The sequence below is a fragment of the Suillus bovinus genome (assembly GCF_016758785.1).
Source record: "Suillus bovinus strain UH-Sbo-P2 chromosome Unknown EDB93scaffold_32, whole genome shotgun sequence".
Taxonomy (NCBI): domain Eukaryota; kingdom Fungi; phylum Basidiomycota; class Agaricomycetes; order Boletales; family Suillaceae; genus Suillus; species Suillus bovinus.
The window spans coordinates 117,098-135,789 of NW_024542088.1; the positions used below are offsets into that span (position 1 = coordinate 117,098).

General features: G+C 48.1%; 9 protein-coding genes and 1 non-coding gene across 10 annotated transcripts; 2 read left to right on the top strand and 8 right to left on the bottom strand.

Annotated features, from left to right (window-relative positions):
• The first annotated feature begins 32 nt into the window (after window positions 1–32).
• On the top strand, window positions 33–2,988 carry EDB93DRAFT_473811 (kinase-like protein). The gene is made up of 7 exons (XM_041456487.1): window positions 33–467; window positions 516–702; window positions 887–1,031; window positions 1,119–1,207; window positions 1,255–1,333; window positions 1,471–2,430; window positions 2,492–2,988. The coding sequence occupies exons 1-7, from the start codon at window positions 81–83 to the stop codon at window positions 2,877–2,879; spliced, it is 2,235 nt and encodes a 744-aa protein (XP_041307140.1). The 5' UTR covers window positions 33–80; the 3' UTR covers window positions 2,880–2,988.
• A 1,397-nt stretch (window positions 2,989–4,385) lies between these two features.
• On the bottom strand, window positions 4,386–6,776 carry EDB93DRAFT_1149028 (cytochrome P450). The gene is made up of 11 exons (XM_041449603.1): window positions 6,521–6,776; window positions 6,391–6,469; window positions 6,072–6,338; window positions 5,961–6,051; window positions 5,755–5,858; window positions 5,595–5,667; window positions 5,234–5,419; window positions 5,039–5,198; window positions 4,872–4,959; window positions 4,717–4,824; window positions 4,386–4,630 (listed from the first exon to the last, which is right to left on the bottom strand). Exons 1-11 carry the CDS (start codon window positions 6,688–6,690, stop codon window positions 4,571–4,573), a joined length of 1,386 nt encoding a protein of 461 aa, XP_041307141.1. The 5' UTR covers window positions 6,691–6,776; the 3' UTR covers window positions 4,386–4,570.
• A 46-nt stretch (window positions 6,777–6,822) lies between these two features.
• Window positions 6,823–8,680, bottom strand: EDB93DRAFT_1149030 (uncharacterized protein). Its single transcript, XM_041449604.1, has 3 exons — window positions 8,178–8,680; window positions 7,655–8,155; window positions 6,823–7,626 (listed from the first exon to the last, which is right to left on the bottom strand). Exons 1-3 carry the CDS (start codon window positions 8,555–8,557, stop codon window positions 6,981–6,983), a joined length of 1,527 nt encoding a protein of 508 aa, XP_041307142.1. The 5' UTR covers window positions 8,558–8,680; the 3' UTR covers window positions 6,823–6,980.
• A 105-nt stretch (window positions 8,681–8,785) lies between these two features.
• On the bottom strand, window positions 8,786–8,857 carry EDB93DRAFT_t70. The gene has a single exon. It is a non-coding gene; the product is annotated as a tRNA-Met (tRNA).
• A 605-nt stretch (window positions 8,858–9,462) lies between these two features.
• EDB93DRAFT_1240874 (Na+ dependent nucleoside transporter C-terminus-domain-containing protein) lies at window positions 9,463–11,794 on the bottom strand (the record flags this gene model as incomplete). The annotated part of the gene is made up of 14 exons (XM_041451810.1): window positions 9,463–9,490; window positions 9,545–9,737; window positions 9,791–9,871; window positions 9,923–10,070; window positions 10,147–10,373; window positions 10,424–10,578; window positions 10,631–10,662; window positions 10,713–10,760; window positions 10,812–11,001; window positions 11,052–11,149; window positions 11,200–11,377; window positions 11,435–11,470; window positions 11,525–11,646; window positions 11,693–11,794. The coding sequence occupies 14 exons, from the start codon at window positions 11,792–11,794 to the stop codon at window positions 9,463–9,465; spliced, it is 1,638 nt and encodes a 545-aa protein (XP_041307143.1).
• A 343-nt stretch (window positions 11,795–12,137) lies between these two features.
• Window positions 12,138–13,937, bottom strand: EDB93DRAFT_1337592 (WD40-repeat-containing domain protein). The gene is made up of 4 exons (XM_041455368.1): window positions 13,857–13,937; window positions 13,381–13,802; window positions 12,791–13,322; window positions 12,138–12,736 (listed from the first exon to the last, which is right to left on the bottom strand). The coding sequence occupies exons 1-4, from the start codon at window positions 13,891–13,893 to the stop codon at window positions 12,459–12,461; spliced, it is 1,269 nt and encodes a 422-aa protein (XP_041307144.1). The 5' UTR covers window positions 13,894–13,937; the 3' UTR covers window positions 12,138–12,458.
• A 435-nt stretch (window positions 13,938–14,372) lies between these two features.
• On the bottom strand, window positions 14,373–15,032 carry EDB93DRAFT_1240876 (uncharacterized protein; the record flags this gene model as incomplete). Its single annotated transcript, XM_041451811.1, has 4 exons — window positions 14,373–14,493; window positions 14,574–14,673; window positions 14,737–14,923; window positions 14,982–15,032. The coding sequence occupies 4 exons, from the start codon at window positions 15,030–15,032 to the stop codon at window positions 14,373–14,375; spliced, it is 459 nt and encodes a 152-aa protein (XP_041307145.1).
• Window positions 15,033–15,327: 295 nt separating this feature from the next.
• On the top strand, window positions 15,328–16,181 carry EDB93DRAFT_1149041 (uncharacterized protein). The gene has a single exon (XM_041449605.1). It carries the CDS (start codon window positions 15,415–15,417, stop codon window positions 16,147–16,149), a length of 735 nt encoding a protein of 244 aa, XP_041307146.1. The 5' UTR covers window positions 15,328–15,414; the 3' UTR covers window positions 16,150–16,181.
• On the bottom strand, window positions 16,182–16,999 carry EDB93DRAFT_1149042 (mitochondrial pyruvate carrier). The gene is made up of 5 exons (XM_041449606.1): window positions 16,787–16,999; window positions 16,609–16,719; window positions 16,480–16,553; window positions 16,374–16,426; window positions 16,182–16,321 (listed from the first exon to the last, which is right to left on the bottom strand). Exons 1-5 carry the CDS (start codon window positions 16,848–16,850, stop codon window positions 16,288–16,290), a joined length of 336 nt encoding a protein of 111 aa, XP_041307147.1. The 5' UTR covers window positions 16,851–16,999; the 3' UTR covers window positions 16,182–16,287.
• Window positions 16,998–18,431, bottom strand: EDB93DRAFT_474342 (palmitoyl-protein thioesterase). The gene is made up of 3 exons (XM_041456488.1): window positions 18,068–18,431; window positions 17,728–18,018; window positions 16,998–17,672 (listed from the first exon to the last, which is right to left on the bottom strand). Exons 1-3 carry the CDS (start codon window positions 18,287–18,289, stop codon window positions 17,211–17,213), a joined length of 975 nt encoding a protein of 324 aa, XP_041307148.1. The 5' UTR covers window positions 18,290–18,431; the 3' UTR covers window positions 16,998–17,210.
• Window positions 18,432–18,692: the final 261 nt, after the last annotated feature.

Genomic DNA, 18,692 nt, shown 5'->3' on the forward strand with positions numbered 1-18,692 from the left:
TTTCGTTGCCAGCTGAACGACTTACTTATAAGTATCTTGGTTTGGAAACGAATCATTCAACAGACACCAAGTCCTTTTGGATGGTACAAGTGACTCCACCAACTTTCCCGCCGACCCTCGTCGATCTTAGCAGAAATGCATCTGTCATATCATCATCCTCCGAAACTGACATCCCATCTGATTCACAAAAGTCTTCCCGCCCACGACCAGCACGTACTTTCTCTTCCCCACGTTCGCAAAGTCCACAGACCAGAACTGTTACTCCCTCCCGACCTCCAAATTATCTCACTCGTGAACTCGGAGTATCCAGCCATCAAGAATTTCCACAACTTCAACAGCAGACCAAGGAGAGGAGTAAGAGTAGGAAGAGATCACGAGAGGCAAGTCGGGCGAGGAGTGCAAATGGTAGATTGGGAGCTCAGGAATTTTCTTTTGGAGACACCCTTGGAGAAGGATCTTACTCGACGGTGTGTCCATCCCTTATAACCCGTACCTTCCTACTTATGTCCTCTCAGGTGATGCGTGCACGGTATATCAGAACTGGTCAGGAATACGCTATCAAGATCCTCGACAAGAATCATCTCATTCGAAAGGACAAGATGCTCGTTGCCCTCGCAGAGAAGAACGTCCTCGTCAAACTGGGTGCCGGTCACCCCGGTATCATACACCTACACTGGACCTTTCAGGACGAGTGGAGCCTATGTTAGTACCCCCTTCTTCTTCATATGCTGTGCACTGTGCGTATGCATCCGATCCCGGTAATTAGCCGGCTATTCGTCTTTGGCAGCTAGTGCTTCACACTGCCATGCCTGCTGTAGTGATCGGGTGCATAGGACACGCATTTGTCCGCTTTTCTCATGAACCCTCGTCGTTAATATCCCACCAGTCTTCGTCCTTGACTTGGCACCCAATGGGGAGATGCAGTCTCGCATATCACGCCTCGGCTCCTTAAGCCTCACCTCCTCCAGATATTACGCAGCACAGATCGTCGATGCACTGGAGTATATGCATGGGAAAGACGTCATCCATAGGTGCGTCACTCCATCGCCTTTTCCGGAGGACATCTCCACCTCGTCTGAAAAGGGTTTCATGTGCTAAATTGCTGACGTCACTTTCAGAGACCTTAAACCCGAAAACCTCCTTCTAGATGCCCAGTTTCGAATAAAGATTACTGATTTTGGTACCGGAAAGATATTAGAGAACGGAGGTTAGCTGATTCCTTCCGCGTATATGCGCTTCTCACAAGTCCCGAAGCGGACAGAGCCAAAACATTCGTGGGCACTGCGCAATACGTCGCGCCAGAATTGCTAGAGAGCAACGAGACAAGTAAGAGGTGCGCTTATCCTTCGAAACACGTGCATATATCAAGTGCCATTGCATTCATATTTTTCCATTCTTCGTTCCTGGCATCAGGAACATTGTGTCCAATGTCTTGAACATAACTTATCAAGGTACTGATCTTCCTTACAGCTCGGATCTCTGGGCACTCGGCTGTATAATATATCAGATGATCTCCGGTCGATTCGCATTCCAAGGCCTCAGCGAATACCTCACCTGGCAAAAGATTAAATCTCTCGACTACACCTTCCCAGACGGATTCGACGAAGATGCCAAGGACCTCGTACGGCGTCTCTTCGTACACGATCCAACACAACGGCTCGGCGCCGGCGGTCCAGACTCTGCTCATTCATACGCGGCACTTCGGGCACACCCATTTTTCGCGTCTGTATCATGGGAGACGCTGTGGACTGACCCTGTACCTCTCTTGGAGGCAGGGCTGTGGAAGAAGGAGGTACATGCGGCAGATGAGGTGGAGGAGGGGAAGTGGGATCATGTTGGGGAGATGTGGGATCGATTAGTGGGTGGTGATGCTAACGTGGGTAACGGGAATGGGGAGGACGAGGTAAATGGGGATGGTGTGGGATGGGCAGGGGACAGTGAGGGAACGATATTGCACTCATTCAAGTCAAGGTATGCGGAAGAGGGCCCGATGGGAGAGATGCCGGATTATCTTGTATGGCAATCAAGGACGAGTGAAGGGAGGATGATGCCGGGGCTGGAAGAAGATATAGATGAGACGCAGACGGTCGTTGGCGAGTACGAGCACGACACTGCAGTACCAGAAATACAGACCTCTCCTCCACCAACACAGGACGGAGCAGAACCTGTGTCACCATCAGAAGTCTCTCCTGTCGCTACTGAGATCATTCCCCCAGCTATATCTATCCACGTCCTCGGAGTGAACGGAACAGGCTCAGGTTCTAGCTCTTCTGACGGGAGTCCCATCGTTGATAGGGTGACAGCGGATCTCGACGTCAAGATGAGAATTAGCCCAGATACCAAGGCAAAGCTGGAACCAAGCCTATCGCGTGGACGGAATCGCGCGCAGACTCCGGTGCAGGGTAACGGACCATGTCCGAATGCAGATTGGTGCGTCATTGATGTACTTGAAATATAGAGACACCCTAATGAACCATCTTTGCCGTCATAGTTCAAGCCTTCTCTTACCGTCCGAATGCGTCCTATTCCATACACGCGTCGAGGCTCGGTCACCGAAGCGTCGTGGTAGTAAACTACGTCTTCCGATTAGCGCGAGTCTCACAAAGACGAAGACGCGGCAGCTGGTGCTTACGAACATGCGGCTGTTATGCGTGAAGCAGAAGGAGGGTGGTCAAGTGAGCTTGAAGAGTGAGGTTGGGTTGGGCGTGGGAGATAAGGGCAAGGAGCGCGAGAAGCCGAGAGAAGGGAAGGAGAAAGAGCGGGATGCAATCAAGGACTGCAGAAATGTGATTGAGAGTGCAGAGCCGAAAGGCGAGCGAGAGTTTGTTATTTTGACTGTCAGTCCTTTCAGCCCTGTTCTACGTGTTTCACCCTGCTGATCCTCTGCATGGCATGCAGTCTAATAGATCACAGACATATGCTGCAGAGACGAGCGCTATGTCTGCGATGTGGGTGGAGAAGATCAACGAGGCTCTCGTTCGGGGGAATGGGAATCTCCAGACACGGACTCAGGCATAGAGACCAGAATCAAGATGATATCCAAGTTTAATGCACCGTCTCCATGCGTATCTGTGAGCTTGACGACTCGGGGTTGTTATGCTTTCCATCTTGACCTCAGGGCGAATTCACGTGCGACTCGGGGTAACGATTTATGTCATAATTGGTATTGGTATAGGTATTGGTATGCATGTACAGTTTGTATTACTTACTCGGATTTGGGATTGTGTTATTGATATTTTCGTGCAGCTGTTACTCAGTACTCAAGTTGGGGAGCTCAAAGTTAAATCCCAGTGGAAATCGGACAGACGCCATCGCACGAAATGCTATGGATTCTGAAAAGTTCGCCCAATAGCGCAGAATTCAATTTCTCATAAGCGACTGTGGATTTCATCCATCTTACACTGCACTTCGTGCCACACATTGCATGACGAATCCCGATGCGTTTTCATATAGTGCATTGACTCGCTATGACGCTCTTAATGGAGGAGTCAGAACATGTTGCAAAGTTGCTCCATCTGGTGAGTACGCTGTACCGAATGACTTGGTGATAGCATGATTTGAGCTCAGTGCGTTAGGATAGATACAACGACGAGCTTGATCGTGACGCTCCCTAGTGATGTATCGGGGGGCCAGAAGATGACGTGGTTGTGATTCGGTCGGCGACTCCTCAACGGTGAGACCCACAAAATCGCAACCACGCAACTTTAGGCTGTTAATACTGAAAACGAAAAGGAGAATATGGTCGAGTCGTTTCGATTAGGATCAGTGGATAGTTGGAAAATGTTGGACTAAATCAAGTTTCATTTCCCTTCATGATCCAGCAAGGTACAAAGTCGAACTGCAACACTCCTTGACTCACGGATCATGTTGTAATAGGAGAAGTGAGGCAGTCCTCGATGTGATAACCGTGTGCAGCAGGTCGCCGCTGTACGTGAATGCCAGGTCGAAGCTTCCATGAGGACAAGCGGGGGGATCTCGTTTTGATGGGGATTGGTATGAATATGTGAAAGTCGATGGGGCGACAAGAAAGGCTGATGTAGCGTAAATAAGCGCAGTGGGATGATCAAGAGTAGATGGTGAATTGATCAAGGTTTGACTCGTCCCCCAACACGATGCTGAATATCGATCGACACGAGTCTGCCGGTTTCCTCGTTTCTGGTCCAGCTGCGTAATGCTCGTAAACGTAGTCCGTAGCAGGTACATTAAGATTGATGCCTATTGGACCTTGTAATTTCACACTAAATAGGTGGGTTTTAAGTGTTCACTGGAAACCAGGATTTGACTGGGTCGACAATAGTTAGTATCACTGCAGCTATATTTTACCCTAGAAATCGGGACAGTACCATGTAATCACGTTGAAACGATGTCTTCGAGAAGGATGTAACCGAGAGCTGGATCATATCCTGAGTTGTGATTGGTGTGCAGAGCAAAGATGGTATGATGCTGAAGTCCGAATACAATATAATTTATTTACATACAACACCGCCTCTCCACAAGTGTACCAGCGTCGACGTATGCAGGGGTATATGCGTGCTTAACGCGTGGTAAATGTTAATATAACTTATATGTTCTAAGTGGCAATCGATTCGAGTGGTGTTACAATGAGTGGACATTGGCTTCCTTTTTTGAACTGTCCCAGAAACATATGGCCGTGTAAGCACGCTGTACAAAGAGGGTGTCAGAATATATCCTGGATATGATGTGCGCGACTTACACGTTGGCTTTGTAGATTCTTTTGTCTGTTTCGGCAAAGCTGAAAGTCGTCAGAAGGATATAGAGAAATGTCTTCATCTCGATCATAGAGAAACGCATCCCGATGCATGACTGAAGGTCTAAATGAGCAACATCGACAAGGACTCGGGAGAGCTTACCCTGGGTCCAGCGGAGAAAGTCAGAAGATTAGAGTATAGTCCTGGAAGTGACAGCACATCCTCCGAAAGATGATCCCATCGATCAGGACTGTAAATTGATTTCGTGAGTCCGAGTCAATTAAGTAGGCATAAAAAGCTTACTCAAAATCCCCGGCGTTGGTCCCCACATACCCTTGTCGAGGTTGAAAGCCTCCACTGGGACATGTACGAAGCTCCCCTTTGACACACTTATAGACTTTTGCTCCGAGATCGTGCCGTCGCTCAAGTGGACAGGATATGATACAGGTATCTCGTCATCTTGAGTTGCAACACGAAGGGAAGAATGGACTGGAGGGGACCAGACGCAAGGACTCTCGACAGACATTGTTCAAGTATGGTAAGTTTCTGCAGAGTGTTGTGTAAAGACTCGATTTCTTCACATGACAACCGAGATATTGGAGTAGTCGGCATGATAGAGAGAAGTTCCTTACGAAGACGGGTTTGCAAGTCTGGATGTTTCGCAAGGAGCAGAAATGTCCACGTTAGAGCGAGAGATGTCGTATCGGACCCTGCGAACATGAAAGTATTGATGTTGTGTTAATATATCTTCGTCGGAAATTCGCTGATCTGGTGGAAGGTCTGTTGCAATATTGGATTTCACTACGAATCTGTCAGCCAACCGACTGGAGGAAATGACGTAGACTCACAAGTAAACTCAGTAAATCTTTCCCGGATAAGCTGAACCGCTCTTCTCTCCATCCATAATTCTCGATTTTTTCTGCTGCACTAGCTTTCCCGCTACGCGACGAATAGTTTTCTTGGCATCTGTAGACAGTCTTGGCCCTCTTATCAGCTGTAAAGCTCGATCAGGATCGCATTCATGAGGAAATCGATGTAAACGTACGAAAAGCCTATTTAGTATGGGAAAGTAAATCCCCATAACTGTCCTGAACGCATCTCCTTGCGAGACGGCAATCTCGAACATCTCCTTTATACGCAGCAAAAAAGCTCGTCCGACTCGTTCTGTATAGCATTGAAGTTGTAGTCAAAGCCTGTGGGTGATGCATGATTGTCAGGTAAAGGCTGAATGTAAGACTCAACATGAGTTACCTGCTAGCCCAATAACGTCGAAGGTAGCTCGGCTGATCCAGTGACAAATGTCGATCTCCACCTGGCCAGAGTTTTGCTTTTCCGAGGCTACCTTCCCTTCTTTCACTTCACTGCCTGACTCATATTCATCCACTTATCTTTGAGCTCCTCTCCCTTGCTAAAGACAAGTGGTACAAGTGCTCGCATATTCTGAATGGAAAATGCAGGGGTGGCGACGCGCCGTTGACGCTTATGGACATGACCTTCTGCAGCCAGCATACCACAACCAATAAGGCTCGTGATAAGTCTTCGAGATTGCCAAGGTTTCTCGTAGATTGTGCTGTTCTTTAGTACGTGTGCAACGGAAACAGGGTCAAGGGGAAGGAGGCGTTCGTCCCACTACGTCGATCAGTTATTCGCGGCTCTCAAATTTGACAGACCAATCACTCACAGGACCAAGCCCCCTTATACGGACATTCCTGCCGTATTTCTCCACATAGGCAGCATGAGTCCTGGGTGACCTGAATGGGCTTATGGAAAGTGTGAGCAGACAAGTCTAGCGAGAGACGCGAAAAACGTACTCGAGAACAGGCGACATATGGTTGTGCAGTGGCCCATTCAGTGGTGGTCCAGCCAACTTCCTGAGGGGATTGAACCGCGGTGCTATAATGACATGGTATGCAACATAACTTGTAAGTAATAGAGCAATAGCAGAAGAGAAACTGAAGAAAATAAATGAGACTGAAATCATGACGCGCTCTACCTTCACCCAGCTGAGGGATTTAGTGGTTCAGTGCAACGCCGAAACAACATGGATATATATCTCATGGATAGAAGACAATAGATTATGTGACACGTGGTCACACACGCATCTGTCACTTATCCATGAGTTACATTTCCGATTTCATTCTGGGGTCGCCATGAGGCTTGTTGCAGGCTTGCTAACGTCTGTCGGGCTAAGTCCAATTTCCCTTCATTAATGTCTTCAATCAGCAGCGTGCTTCCGTTCATTACGATAGAATTGGCTAATTTGTTTCTAATTCATGGACATTGCAATACAATGGAAGGAGGAAGAGGGAAGTCATCGAGGTCCACTGCACTATAACTGCTTGCCAGGGTCGCTAGGGTCAGCTGGGAACCGAGAAGGTCCCGAAGGTCGGGTGGTAGACTTGTCTCACATCCTGGTGGCAAAAGCAGATTTGCAATCGAGGGTGTTGTCATGGTGGTATCGTTGGGTGCATGTTCAGTTTCTGTATCGGATGACTCATCGTCTTCGTCGGTATCTTCCTCGTTGCATGCTGCTTTAAAACCCAGGGACAACAGAACAGGCTTGTCCATCTGCATACTCCTCGTCTGAACCCTTCGCAGTTCGAATATCTCCTCTCTCAAACTTTCACGATCTGCGCTGGCTTCAGTGTCGAGAGTCTGTAAAGATGCCGCGGGTATCAGGTCCAAGCCAGAGGGGCTCATGCTCATTCCTGTGGATACCGATCCCAAAATGCCTATATGCCGAGCGTCTCCCTGGTCTTCATTGTATCCATCCTCGGCGATAGAGCCAACTTCGACTGCTTTTTGAATGCTGGTAAATGATCTGGCTTGGGATGTCCCATGGACAGACGATGCGATAGCAATGGAATCTAGAGAACGCTGTATGGCAAGGCCCAACGTGAGGGCGATCTCGCTGCCGCTCTGGGCTTTGACAGTCATCTTCGCACTCCTCGAGTATGCAATGCAAAAGCGGCCTCGGATAGCTCAAGGATTTCATTTCTGGCGTATATGAAAACTCCGACCACGTCGTCCGCTGCGGCAACTCCACTGATCGATCTGCAGTAGTGCATGATGCATGCGATGTCTCTGTTGGGGATTCCACATTCTTGTGATGCAAGACGGCTTGAGCCTTCCGGAAGATCCACGAGAACCAGCAGGGCATTGTTCTCTGCGCGGGACGAGTTGTGTGTTTTAGATGGTGCGCCAAACTCTCCATGGAAGTGGGCGAATTCTGAAGCGACGACGTAGATGAATTCGGACTCTTCTCGTCGAAGGCCTCCTTCCCTTTGTCCTGCGTTAAGTCTGTTCCGTCCTTGTCACTCCCGTCTCTAGTCACCTGGCGACGTCTCCGCCGCTTCATGATCTCTCCTGCGGCAATCACGCCTACTAGGCTCCCCATGATCACAATGGCAGCGACAATCGCCACTAACGCATTGCCTGTCCGACCTCTCGTTTGTAATCGTAGGAGACGATTGCTGAGCAAGAATGCCCGTTGGTGCTTCCTCTGCCGTGATGAGTTGCCTGGGCAAAAAGGCACCACTCATAGTACTTTCCGCATGTGGTGCAGACGCCGATTGGACTGGAAGAATGTATGTTGGATATGTAAAGAATGAAGTGTGCTCGGCAAGTGTCGTATTGATTGGTCCTTCATAGGGAGCTCGATGCGCATGTCCGAATATGCGGTAGTGAATTCTGCGTTTATCCACGCCTGTAGCGAACGTGGCGGCGGTAGTCGGAGGCATTGCTTGTAATGCCAGGTGGGCTGATAACACGGCGGGTTGGCGGTAATACAATAAACAGGTGGTGGTGGGAGCGGTGAGGATGAAGGCAGAACAACCTCTGCAGTACATGGTCACTTACATGGTGGCTGACCCGCCCAAATACATTTCTAATTTGATGCATTTCCTCGACACCCGTGGCGATGTTCATTTCTTCACAAGTAAGCAGTTGGCGACCAGAAGCTGAAGTTTTATGTGCACTCGTTAGTCAAGGCAACATGACTCGGATGACTTCAAAATCAAGGTCACCATAAACGATTATTTTAAATTTGCATCGACAAAACAAAATACTTAGTTTATTAGCAGCAACTGGTTTCGATCCAGTGACCTCAGGGTTATGAGCCCTGCACGCTTCCACTGCGTCATGCTGCTGTTGTTTGTTCGGCAGAATTTGCCTATATACCCATAATGGCTGACCATCGGAGCTTTGAGTGAAACACTACTTGGATTCGACGACGATTTCGTGTTCGACGCCGTGCAATTGTGACGTGTGAAGATGTGAACGTATAGCACGAAGGCGGATGATGATGGAATTGAAAACGTGAATGCTTTATTCCAATGCCTCGGATGCGAAGAGTGCTAGTGAAACTCCAGGAATGGCTAGCTCGCACCTTGTTCTAAAGTACTGGATCAGCGCTTGGAGAATGTACAACCCTTACAATAATTCTGGCATCGATAATCAAAATTGTCCTAGTCGATCGCCGGAGCACTTATAGTGTATCTCCACCCAAGGAGGGATCTGCACATCGACTGACCTTCAACGAGTGTCACCGGCATAAGTTGACATTTAGCTGACAAGCAAGTATCATCCACGTCTCTTGCCCTTATGGTGCAGGGCTAGGTATATAACGACAACAAGTTATAGCGCCACAGCTCAGCCATTCTGGTTCCATGATACCCTTCGTATTATACCAGCATGCCTCTTTGAGAGAAACAGAGTTAGCCTCTTGACGTCATGACCAAGACCACACAAGTACTCACGCGATACCAGCAGTTTGAAGGGTTCTGCAAAAAAGACCATCGTTACTAAACGAAAAACAGGACAGAACAGGAACGCACGAAATAAACCCGCAAATCATAGCAGACGGCGCAAGCTTCGCAATGGTTCTGCCCTGCGATGGTGCCAAAGCGCCGAGCACGCCAATCTGTATACCTAGCGATCCGAGATTTGCAAATCCACAGAGGGAATATGATGCAATCGTGAAGGCACGCTGTGACAGGGGGTTCGAACTCGCTTGGATGCTTGATAGTTCTGCAAAAATTCAGCATCAGCTACCTGCCCGTGAATTAGGATAGCAAGAGCACCTAAGTATGCAGCAAATTCGTTTTCTATTAGCTTTGTCGCTAACAGCTGTGAGACTCGGAGGATCTCATTGCTGGGGACACCTAGCAAAATATCAGCTTGGATAGCTCAAGATCGCAGAGATGTATGCGGACCCAGGAAAAAGGCGACAGGGTACCCGATGTATCCTAAAACTAGCTGTAAAGTAAGTTGGTGGATGCCGAATCCATGGCCGACCCATGTCAAGACGGCATTGATAGCGGCGACGAGCGACAGGATCGTCAACACGTTAGTGCTGTAGGACTAAGGTGAGTGACTTGTCAATGGTTATTTCAAGGGGCTCACAGGATTTGTCCCGCGACATTCAGGCCAAACAGACCTCCCAAAGAAATGCGTGAAGAGCGTTGACTGGCTGGTTCTTTCCGGGCTCCCCACGGTCCACTATGATGCGACCACGAGTAATAGGATCATCGACTTCGGGAATCCGCATCTTGCTAATGGCAATAGAAGCAGGTATGCTCATGACGGATGAAGTGATAAGATTCTGGGGTGGAACACCCAGGGCAACGTAGGCGGTCAAAACAGATCCGGAGATAGTGGAGAAACCTTGAATTCATAAGAATTAACGTTCCGATGGCAGGATATTGCGCACAAACCAGAAGTCATGGCAAGATGAAGTTCCGATGGGGTCATGATATCAACGTAAGGCTTGACCAAACACGCAGACTCTCCCTGGCCTACCCAAGGAGAAGCAGCCGCGACGACTGCTTCAGCGCCGGACACGTTCATGAGCTTGAAGAAGAACCATGCACTTATGAAAATAATGAATCCCACTCTTCGATGAACAATGTTCATTTACTCACAATCCTTTGACCATCCATTGCATGACGCCGAGCTTTGGTATAAGTTAATATTGAGGGCGCAGAGTAGAGCATGGTCACTGACATAGTACAGCATTTGAATTGTGGCGATGAAAAAGATAACCGCGGCGAGCTGTAATCTTATGAGGTTAAGCATTCGAGCTCGGAGACATCACCAACATACCACATTCACAAAAAACCAACCCTTCGCAACGGTTGCTGCATCGAAGAAGAACGTAGCTCCGACATCGGCTTCCGATAAGAAGTCATTTGCGAGATCCGCAATGTATTTGAAGAGGGAAAAACCAGCGCCAGTCTTGAGCACAAAAAGAGCAATGGTTTGTTGAAGGAAAAGGCCAACTATCACAGTAGGCCTTGCATTCTGAATCAGCAAATGCAGGCAAACTGAGATGGAGGCACCAACCAGCAAATTGCTGATCTGTTCGTGGAACACAGGTAGAAACCGCACTGGAAAACAAACAACCCAAGTACTGAAATTGCTCGATGTCCATAATCGCTGTTCTATAACAACGTCAGCTTATCAAGAACTCATTCAGGGTAACAGGACTGACACCAGTGAGTGGTAATCCGAAAGCAGACCCAAACACTATGGCAAGAAGGCAGAGCCATCCAATTGTCAACCTCGCTGTCCGAGGAAGCTTGTACCAAGGCACCTGGACGTATGGCATCCATACAGCGGTAATGGGCTCCGTCACTACTGAATTGGGTATGAAGCGGAACGCGATAATGCTTAACAGTGCGGATAATCAGCAAGGGGGATATTGTTGCGTAGAGGTCACTGCTTACAGTAAAAAAGACCACGCGAAAACTGTCCGCACGACCCTTCGGGAAGAATAAAGGTTTGTCAATTGAAAGACTCTAGAGAACACGTCATACCATTGTCCGCGAGTTGCTGTCAAGATGATGGAAGAGATCCACCACCCGAGGATGAATGCAGCAAGAGCAATCAGGACGACAAACACGGAGTCTCTCATCAAACTTGTTACGCGCTTGCGTCCCTTCATCCTTTTCGTCCGTGCCCTCTAGATCGCCCCCATTGTCTACGACGCGTGTAGTTTCCTTGTTTCCATCAGAGCTCGTAGAGGCGGACGTCTTTCTCTGTAAGAACTGGTTCTCTGCATCAAGACCGTTTGCTGAAGCTGCCATTGTTGGGGGGCCAGAAGAAACGCAGAGAGAGATGACCGGCAATTGTACAACCTATCTTTAATATTGGTTGGGGCCCCGAGCAACCTCCGAGCATGTGGTGTCATCTTTATCAAAGGTCGGTATGCGGCTTCATGTGATAGACCGATGCTTATCCTAATCATAAGTTCCTGTGGGCATATGCGCGTGCACCATGTTTTTCAAATTCGCAGCAAATTAAAATATGTACATACGGGCAACTACGGGCAAATGCCAGACAAAAGGAAAAACTTATCGGAACCAAATTGGAGCTGTGTAGGACAAAATCACAACCGGCCCGGATTAATTGCCTTTTTGGACTTTCATAGCGGTCATTAATCATTTGAATTCAGAGACTAGAGCTGATAAATACATATTTGTAAATGATAAGTTCTCAATGCGGCTCGAATAAACGAATAAGGCTATTTACTTATGTATTTCAGCTCCGCGGGTTCAATTGGCAAAACAATATTTACACCTCAATTACATAATTTACAGAAATTATTGCCGAGTATAAGCGTTTGTGAGATAGCGAAGATAGCGGGAAGTCAGGATCATGGCCATAGATGGGGTGGACAGCTCAAAAGGCCAAGCAAACTCCCATTTTAAAGTACAACAACTACGCTAACCGTCATTCTGATCCTCAAATTCACACCTTGAGCGCCTTGATAGATTTCCCGCTCGCAATCGCTAGCCACTCTCCAGGCGCGGTCGAATGACCCGTATTCATCGTCATTCCCGGTATCTGAGGAGACCATGCGAGGTTGGTCACTTCGCTGCTTGCAGAATAGGCCATTATCGGATCGCTGACCACACGTTTCTTCACGTCTGGCCGAGGCGAATTTAAACGAGAATTTGCAGTGCGAGGAGAGGTTGCCGTTTGCGTATAGGTAGCAAGGTCCCATAGTAGAACTTGACAGTCATCCCCTGCATATATTCAGGTCGAATACAGGGCACGAGTTAATTCATTGCAGTGCTTACCTGCAGTAGCCAGTGTTGGTCTATCCGTTGTGCTCCATCCCATCGCATTTACCTGCGCGCGATGCCCTCTCAGTTCTATCACCGGTTGACCAGGACTTCGCATATCCAAAATCTGCACATCCTGTCCATCCATATGAAACGTGGACATGTAATTTGAGTCAGCGGGGTTGAATGCAATGCGGAGTAGAGGTGATGTAGGTAGACGTGATGATGCTGAGGCTGCGGGCGCACCGCTTTTGGGTGCCGGTGTTTCATACAGAATGGTAGAATGCTCCAGACTCCGTAGGTCAAACGCACGAAGACTACCATCTGCTCCGACCGACACGAATATATCTGTCGATCCTGGAAGCCATGCAACGTCGTAAACTTCTCGATCATGAGCAATGAGCTGTGTGATGGCAGTGGATGTATCGATGTTCCAGACAGTACACGTCGTGTCTATCGATGACGTGACAACTAAGCTGGGGGCTTTCTCGTTCCAAGAGAAACTGGTTAACGGTGGACCAGTGGACTGGCTTTGCATTTTGGATTGCTGGCACACACAAGGGCATCAGTACTTTTAATCAAGGCGTGGATTTGCGATCACGTACCCCAGACAGTGCTGTCTTAAGTGTCAACCGATGCCCTCCGCCCGTGGGCTGCCTTCCAACATAAGCCGATGAAGCTGGTGGTGCATCTCCAAAATACTCCCATACCCTCAGTGCATCTCCAGTTGTGGCAAGTAGCTCTGCAGCTGGTGCTTTGCCAGTCCATTGGAAACCGCTCGCACTCGCTGGTTGCCATTGCAGATTGGTTGCTGGGTATCCGTGGTTCGCCTCCACCAGTGTTACAAAGTCGGGGTAATCAGTGTAATCATCCTCGACAAGGACGCGCTCATCTTGAAGTCCTACGATAGCAATCCGATTCCGATAGTCTTCAGAGAATGATGCAATTCCAAGACGGAAAGACGATCTTGGACGAGATTGATGTCCAGGTGCAGTTGACTTGCACCAATCGAGCGCATGTACAGGCCCTGATCAAGGTTACTAATTATGTTCGAGAAGTGATGACGGTTTATCGAACTTACATGGTGCTTCATATTGAAGCAAAGTTGTTTGGGTCATGGCGTACGCTGGTAGTTACTAGAAGTGCTCAATGTGGCGTGAACGTTACGGATTAATTGTATAACTTCGATCACTTTCGATATACTTAGCAAATGAAAATTCAAAGGGATTATCACGCTTGAATATCATTTCATGTAATTGGTGTCAAAGCAACAGAGCATAGTAACTTATGTTACAACGGAGCAAGATATGTACAGCGAGAGCATATTTAGCAAACGTAGCAGTGCATCATTATTATATTTGACCGATGTTTTGATGTCGAGTGGTTGTCACAGGTTCGGAGTTTGACCGGGCGTTGATCACGAGAAGGGCGGTGAAGTCGAAGGAGAGATCATGGTAACTTTTAGCGGCAGGAGGCGAATATAGGATCGATGTCGGAAACAGACGTGACTAGTCGGGCCAGTGGGAAAGAAAAACACGGAAGGATAATCAGCAAAATAAAAAAGATAAAAAAACGGATGCCAAGTATGTCGAGAATTTCAGTCCGAATCCACCATGGAAATCGCGCCGCATTGTTCACAAAAGCTCCACATTGTCCTTGAGCCGTCGGGACCAGCGGAGCAGGCAACACGAAGCTTGGGTATTTGTGAGCAATGCGAGCTATAAAGCACGGCATTAGGGAGGCGGGAGCGAGCGACAAGTCAGAATGGTTATCAAGGACGAGGTCTCCTTGTACTTACCCATGGTGAGTGAATGAACTTGCAGGTTGTAATAGCCCAACGGCCTTGTCGGAGTTGTCCGGTTGATAGTCGGCGACCTGGGCGAGACGAGGGTAGAGAGCTGTATATGAAAACAAACGGATGCCAGTGAGTTGGCAACGTCTGAAGCCTCAGGTGTACATACGAGAATGATGGTCGATAGCATCCGAATATAGAGACGAACCACTTGACGAGCTGGCAGTAGAATGAAGACGAGTATGATAGTTTTCAGGGAAAAATGAGACAGCATCAAGTGAAGGAGATTCAGACATAAGAGCGTCGACGTCAGGTTCATAGTTGGGGAAGGGAACCATTTTGAGTTGCTTGGCGACCTAATATGAGCGAGTATTAGAGCGGGGAAGTAAAATAAGATGTACGAAATAAAATGACCTGGGGGCAGTCGTCAGTGGCATCAAAGTCGAATTTGCGCTTCATGGCCATGATATGAAAGAGCACTAGTGAGTGTTTGTATCGGCAGATGAAGCTATGAGATAGAGTTCTTGGGAAAGGAGCAAGGTTGATATAAAGCTCGAACTTATACACGATCAAATTTGTTAATATTTGGTGCATATTCGCGGAGCGAATACCTCACAGGATATGTCGGAGTAGCAATTATTGGTGGTCGGCTCTATCGGCGGATATTATGCCGATCCGATCCGATTGGTTGATTTCTATTAATTTTTTAATTTCCATTTGGTAATTCGTTTGCACGTAACAACAACACAGCCACAGAACAGTAAGCTTGACGTGTCACACAGCCTGACTTGTGCAACTTGAAACTCGAGATCCAAGCAATCCAGCTTCCATAGCATATACAGCAGCCATGGATCCGGCAGACATTCCACTACCAGCTTTTCTAAACCCCCTGCTTGACTTCCTCGCCGACCAGCTTCCCCCACCTCTGTATTCATTTCTGCTCTCATTTCTCTCGCACTCGCTTGCATTATTCACAGCACTTCTTTCACTAATCTCATCCCTAATCTCATCCAAACCGTGGCAATGGGACGCACAAACCATTCTTCCCCCTCTTATCAGCTTTTTTGCTGCATATCTCGCACTAGTCAGCCTATACAGGACCACCAGTTGGATGGTTAGAACCAGTATCTGGTTCATCAAGTGGGGAACTATCTTTGGAGCGCTCACTGCAGGGCTAGGGTGGTACATGGGGCAGAACGCGGGTGTTGGAAGCACAAGCATCGTCTCTAGCTTAGCTGGACTCGTCTCGGATGTGCTTAATGGACAACCCCAATCCAATCCCAGCACTCAGCGTTCATCGCAGTCATCTAAGACGCGTGCGCAACGCAAGTCAAATGACCGTCCCAGATCGTGGGAGTCCTTTGAGAAGCACAAGCAATGGCAGTATCAGGAACGCGACGGGAATCAGGAAGGGAATGATGCCCAGAAGATTATGTCAAACATTGCCAAGGCTGTCAATCGCTTACTAGCGGAAGGTGGATGGTGGGACGTAGCCCAGGGGATTTTTGACGGGCCGACTTCCGAGGATAAAGGCACTACTAGTAGTGACGACAGCACAGGGAAGAAGAGTAGGAGTCGGTGATACTTTTTCGAGCGCAGGCATACTTATTATATATCACGTTTATGACTTGAATTAGAGCGATTCATGGAGCTTTGACCGTTGCCAAGTGACATTGCAAGGGAAGTATGATAGATAGTAAAACTCTCAAAAAGAAACCAATCAAGCCTTGACTGCCTCGCCGCTGTACCGGTAACTTGCTCGATTGTTAGCATGAAATGTAAACTCTTGCTTGTCTTAAAACTCACTTTGCAATCCGAGCCAACTGCCCTAGACCGGTCGAACCAACAAAGAAGTTCACCTGCACAACGACTCGTGTTATATTTGTTATTGAGAAAACTCAGCGACCCTTACCGCTGCCAAACTGTAGTTTATGGGGGTAATGACCAATGAGTATCTGACCCAGATGAAACCTGTGCATGCGAGCGCTATCCGGGAACAATTTAATAGGGATCACAGTGAGTCAATGACACATCTACGCACCAACGTTTTGTGATATACTGAGCTTATCTGCTGGACGACTTAAATCCTTTACACCAGCGGCAACAAGACACCACTTCATCAATGGTGCCCAGAAGAAGACTGTCTTCGGGCCTGTCATGAGTCATGACCACGTAGGTGGGTCAGCACCGACTTCTGCATCAACTGACATCCCACGCACCGGCTGGATGATTCATAAACGCGGAAAGTTTCGACCCTGCAGCCGCAGATGCTGCACCAGACATATTGCTGATGATTTGAAGGGGGCGAGTAAGGAAATGAATGTCAGGGAGAGTAAGAGGTTGAGAAAGGTACTTAAACCTTTACAAGTGTGCGTGAACTTTCACCAGTTTATTCTCGCCGTTATTCGGGGCAAATTCGGAGTACTATGAGACCACAAATGGAGATAGGCATATCCGGGAAAATCAAATACCAACGTGACACTTATATATATATATAATTTTGATAATTTTGAGTACTGAACATATGGACACATCGTGACGCATTTACATAGAACACATACCCAACAGTGGTTTACCGAACAAGCGCCCAGTGGAAGTGTACAGACTGTGCAATGTCAATGTGGCGCATCGTGCCAGGATTTTTTAATTCGCGTGCAAAGATCCCCCCGCCCACTCAGCAACCAAATCTTTCCAGCAGTCGCCGATCTGCATATGCTCCCCCTGACATGCCACAAATTCAACCCGGCCGCTTTCGTCAAGCTGTCGAAGGCCTATCCAGTCTTCTTTGTAAAGGGTTTGTAGACGCATCGGGATGATGTCTTTGGTGTTCACTCCACCGAGCATTGGCGTCTGATCGATTCCAGATAGTTGGTCCATAGCGATATCCTCAAGAGGTTGCTCGGAGGCGAACCAAGCACTCTCCTTGGGGACTACGGTGTTGTCTTGGAGAAAGAGGACAAGGACAAGCTTATTCAGCGAGGCAAGGTTATCTGCATATGATGGATTGCGAGAAGATGGGTGTAAGACTTCATTGTTGATGTCCGGTAAAAAGCTCCCCGACGACATGTATTGCGAGAGCCGTTGCGGATCTCTGAAATATTGAGCCTGAAAATGACTGAATTAATGGTAGCATAGTACAAGAGAGAATTTTCTGACAAACCTGAATAAGATTCTCCTGTGCCCATTGGCTATACACACCCATATTTGCTGCTCGGCGTGCGGCCTGACAAAGTAGATCCCACGCGTTGCAGGCTGGCAAACCTGACACACCCATGTGCTGTGACCCAAAGGTGATCAAGTTGTGCACCGGCGGGCTGTTATTGCGTTCCACGTAGCCACGAAGGAATTGACCTCCCTGTGAGAATCCTATGGCGTCGAAACCGCGGCTTAGCTCGGGTATGTCAGCAAGCTGCTGGGCAACTTGCATAATTTGTTGATTCACATTGCCATACTGACGGACGACAGTTAGAAACTCGTATAATGGTAGTATGAACACTCACAAAGCCTGCACGTTGGTCTAAATTTGGGTCTTCGTTGATGAAGATGGAGTGAATGAATATGCCGGGGTGCATTTCCTTGACTTCATTCTGAAAACGGTCCATACCAGGAGAAGCGTAGGTGTCACCCATTCCATGCCATATCACTAGGGGTCGTATATCGTTCACGGCTGCACTAGACACGAGATTGACAAGACCTGCGAAGAGGACAATTGAGGGGAGCATGATGGTCGTTGCTTTTGAGCCGTACTAGCTGCCTGAGTGGCATACGCGGGGACAAGTTTATGTTTATGTAAAGTACCTTCTTGGGGCGACCTTCGCGGGCATTAAACTTAGGCCGCCAGATTATCGCTTGTTCTCTTCGAATTTCAATCATTTCTCTAGAATGTCACAAACATTTGGTACGAATCTTGCGCCACATTCTTCCCTGCGACCGCGAGTCATAGTTGGGCACAGCCGAGGCTACGAAATTAGGCCCAGGGCTGACCTGGAATAACACCAATCATCACGCGATGGATGGAAATTCGGAACTCACCTTTCTTCATCTATCTCACCGTGATCAAGCGTGCGCGTGAGACTTGCCATGCCAGTCATTTCCTCCACACGCGCCGCATACGGGCGTAGACAT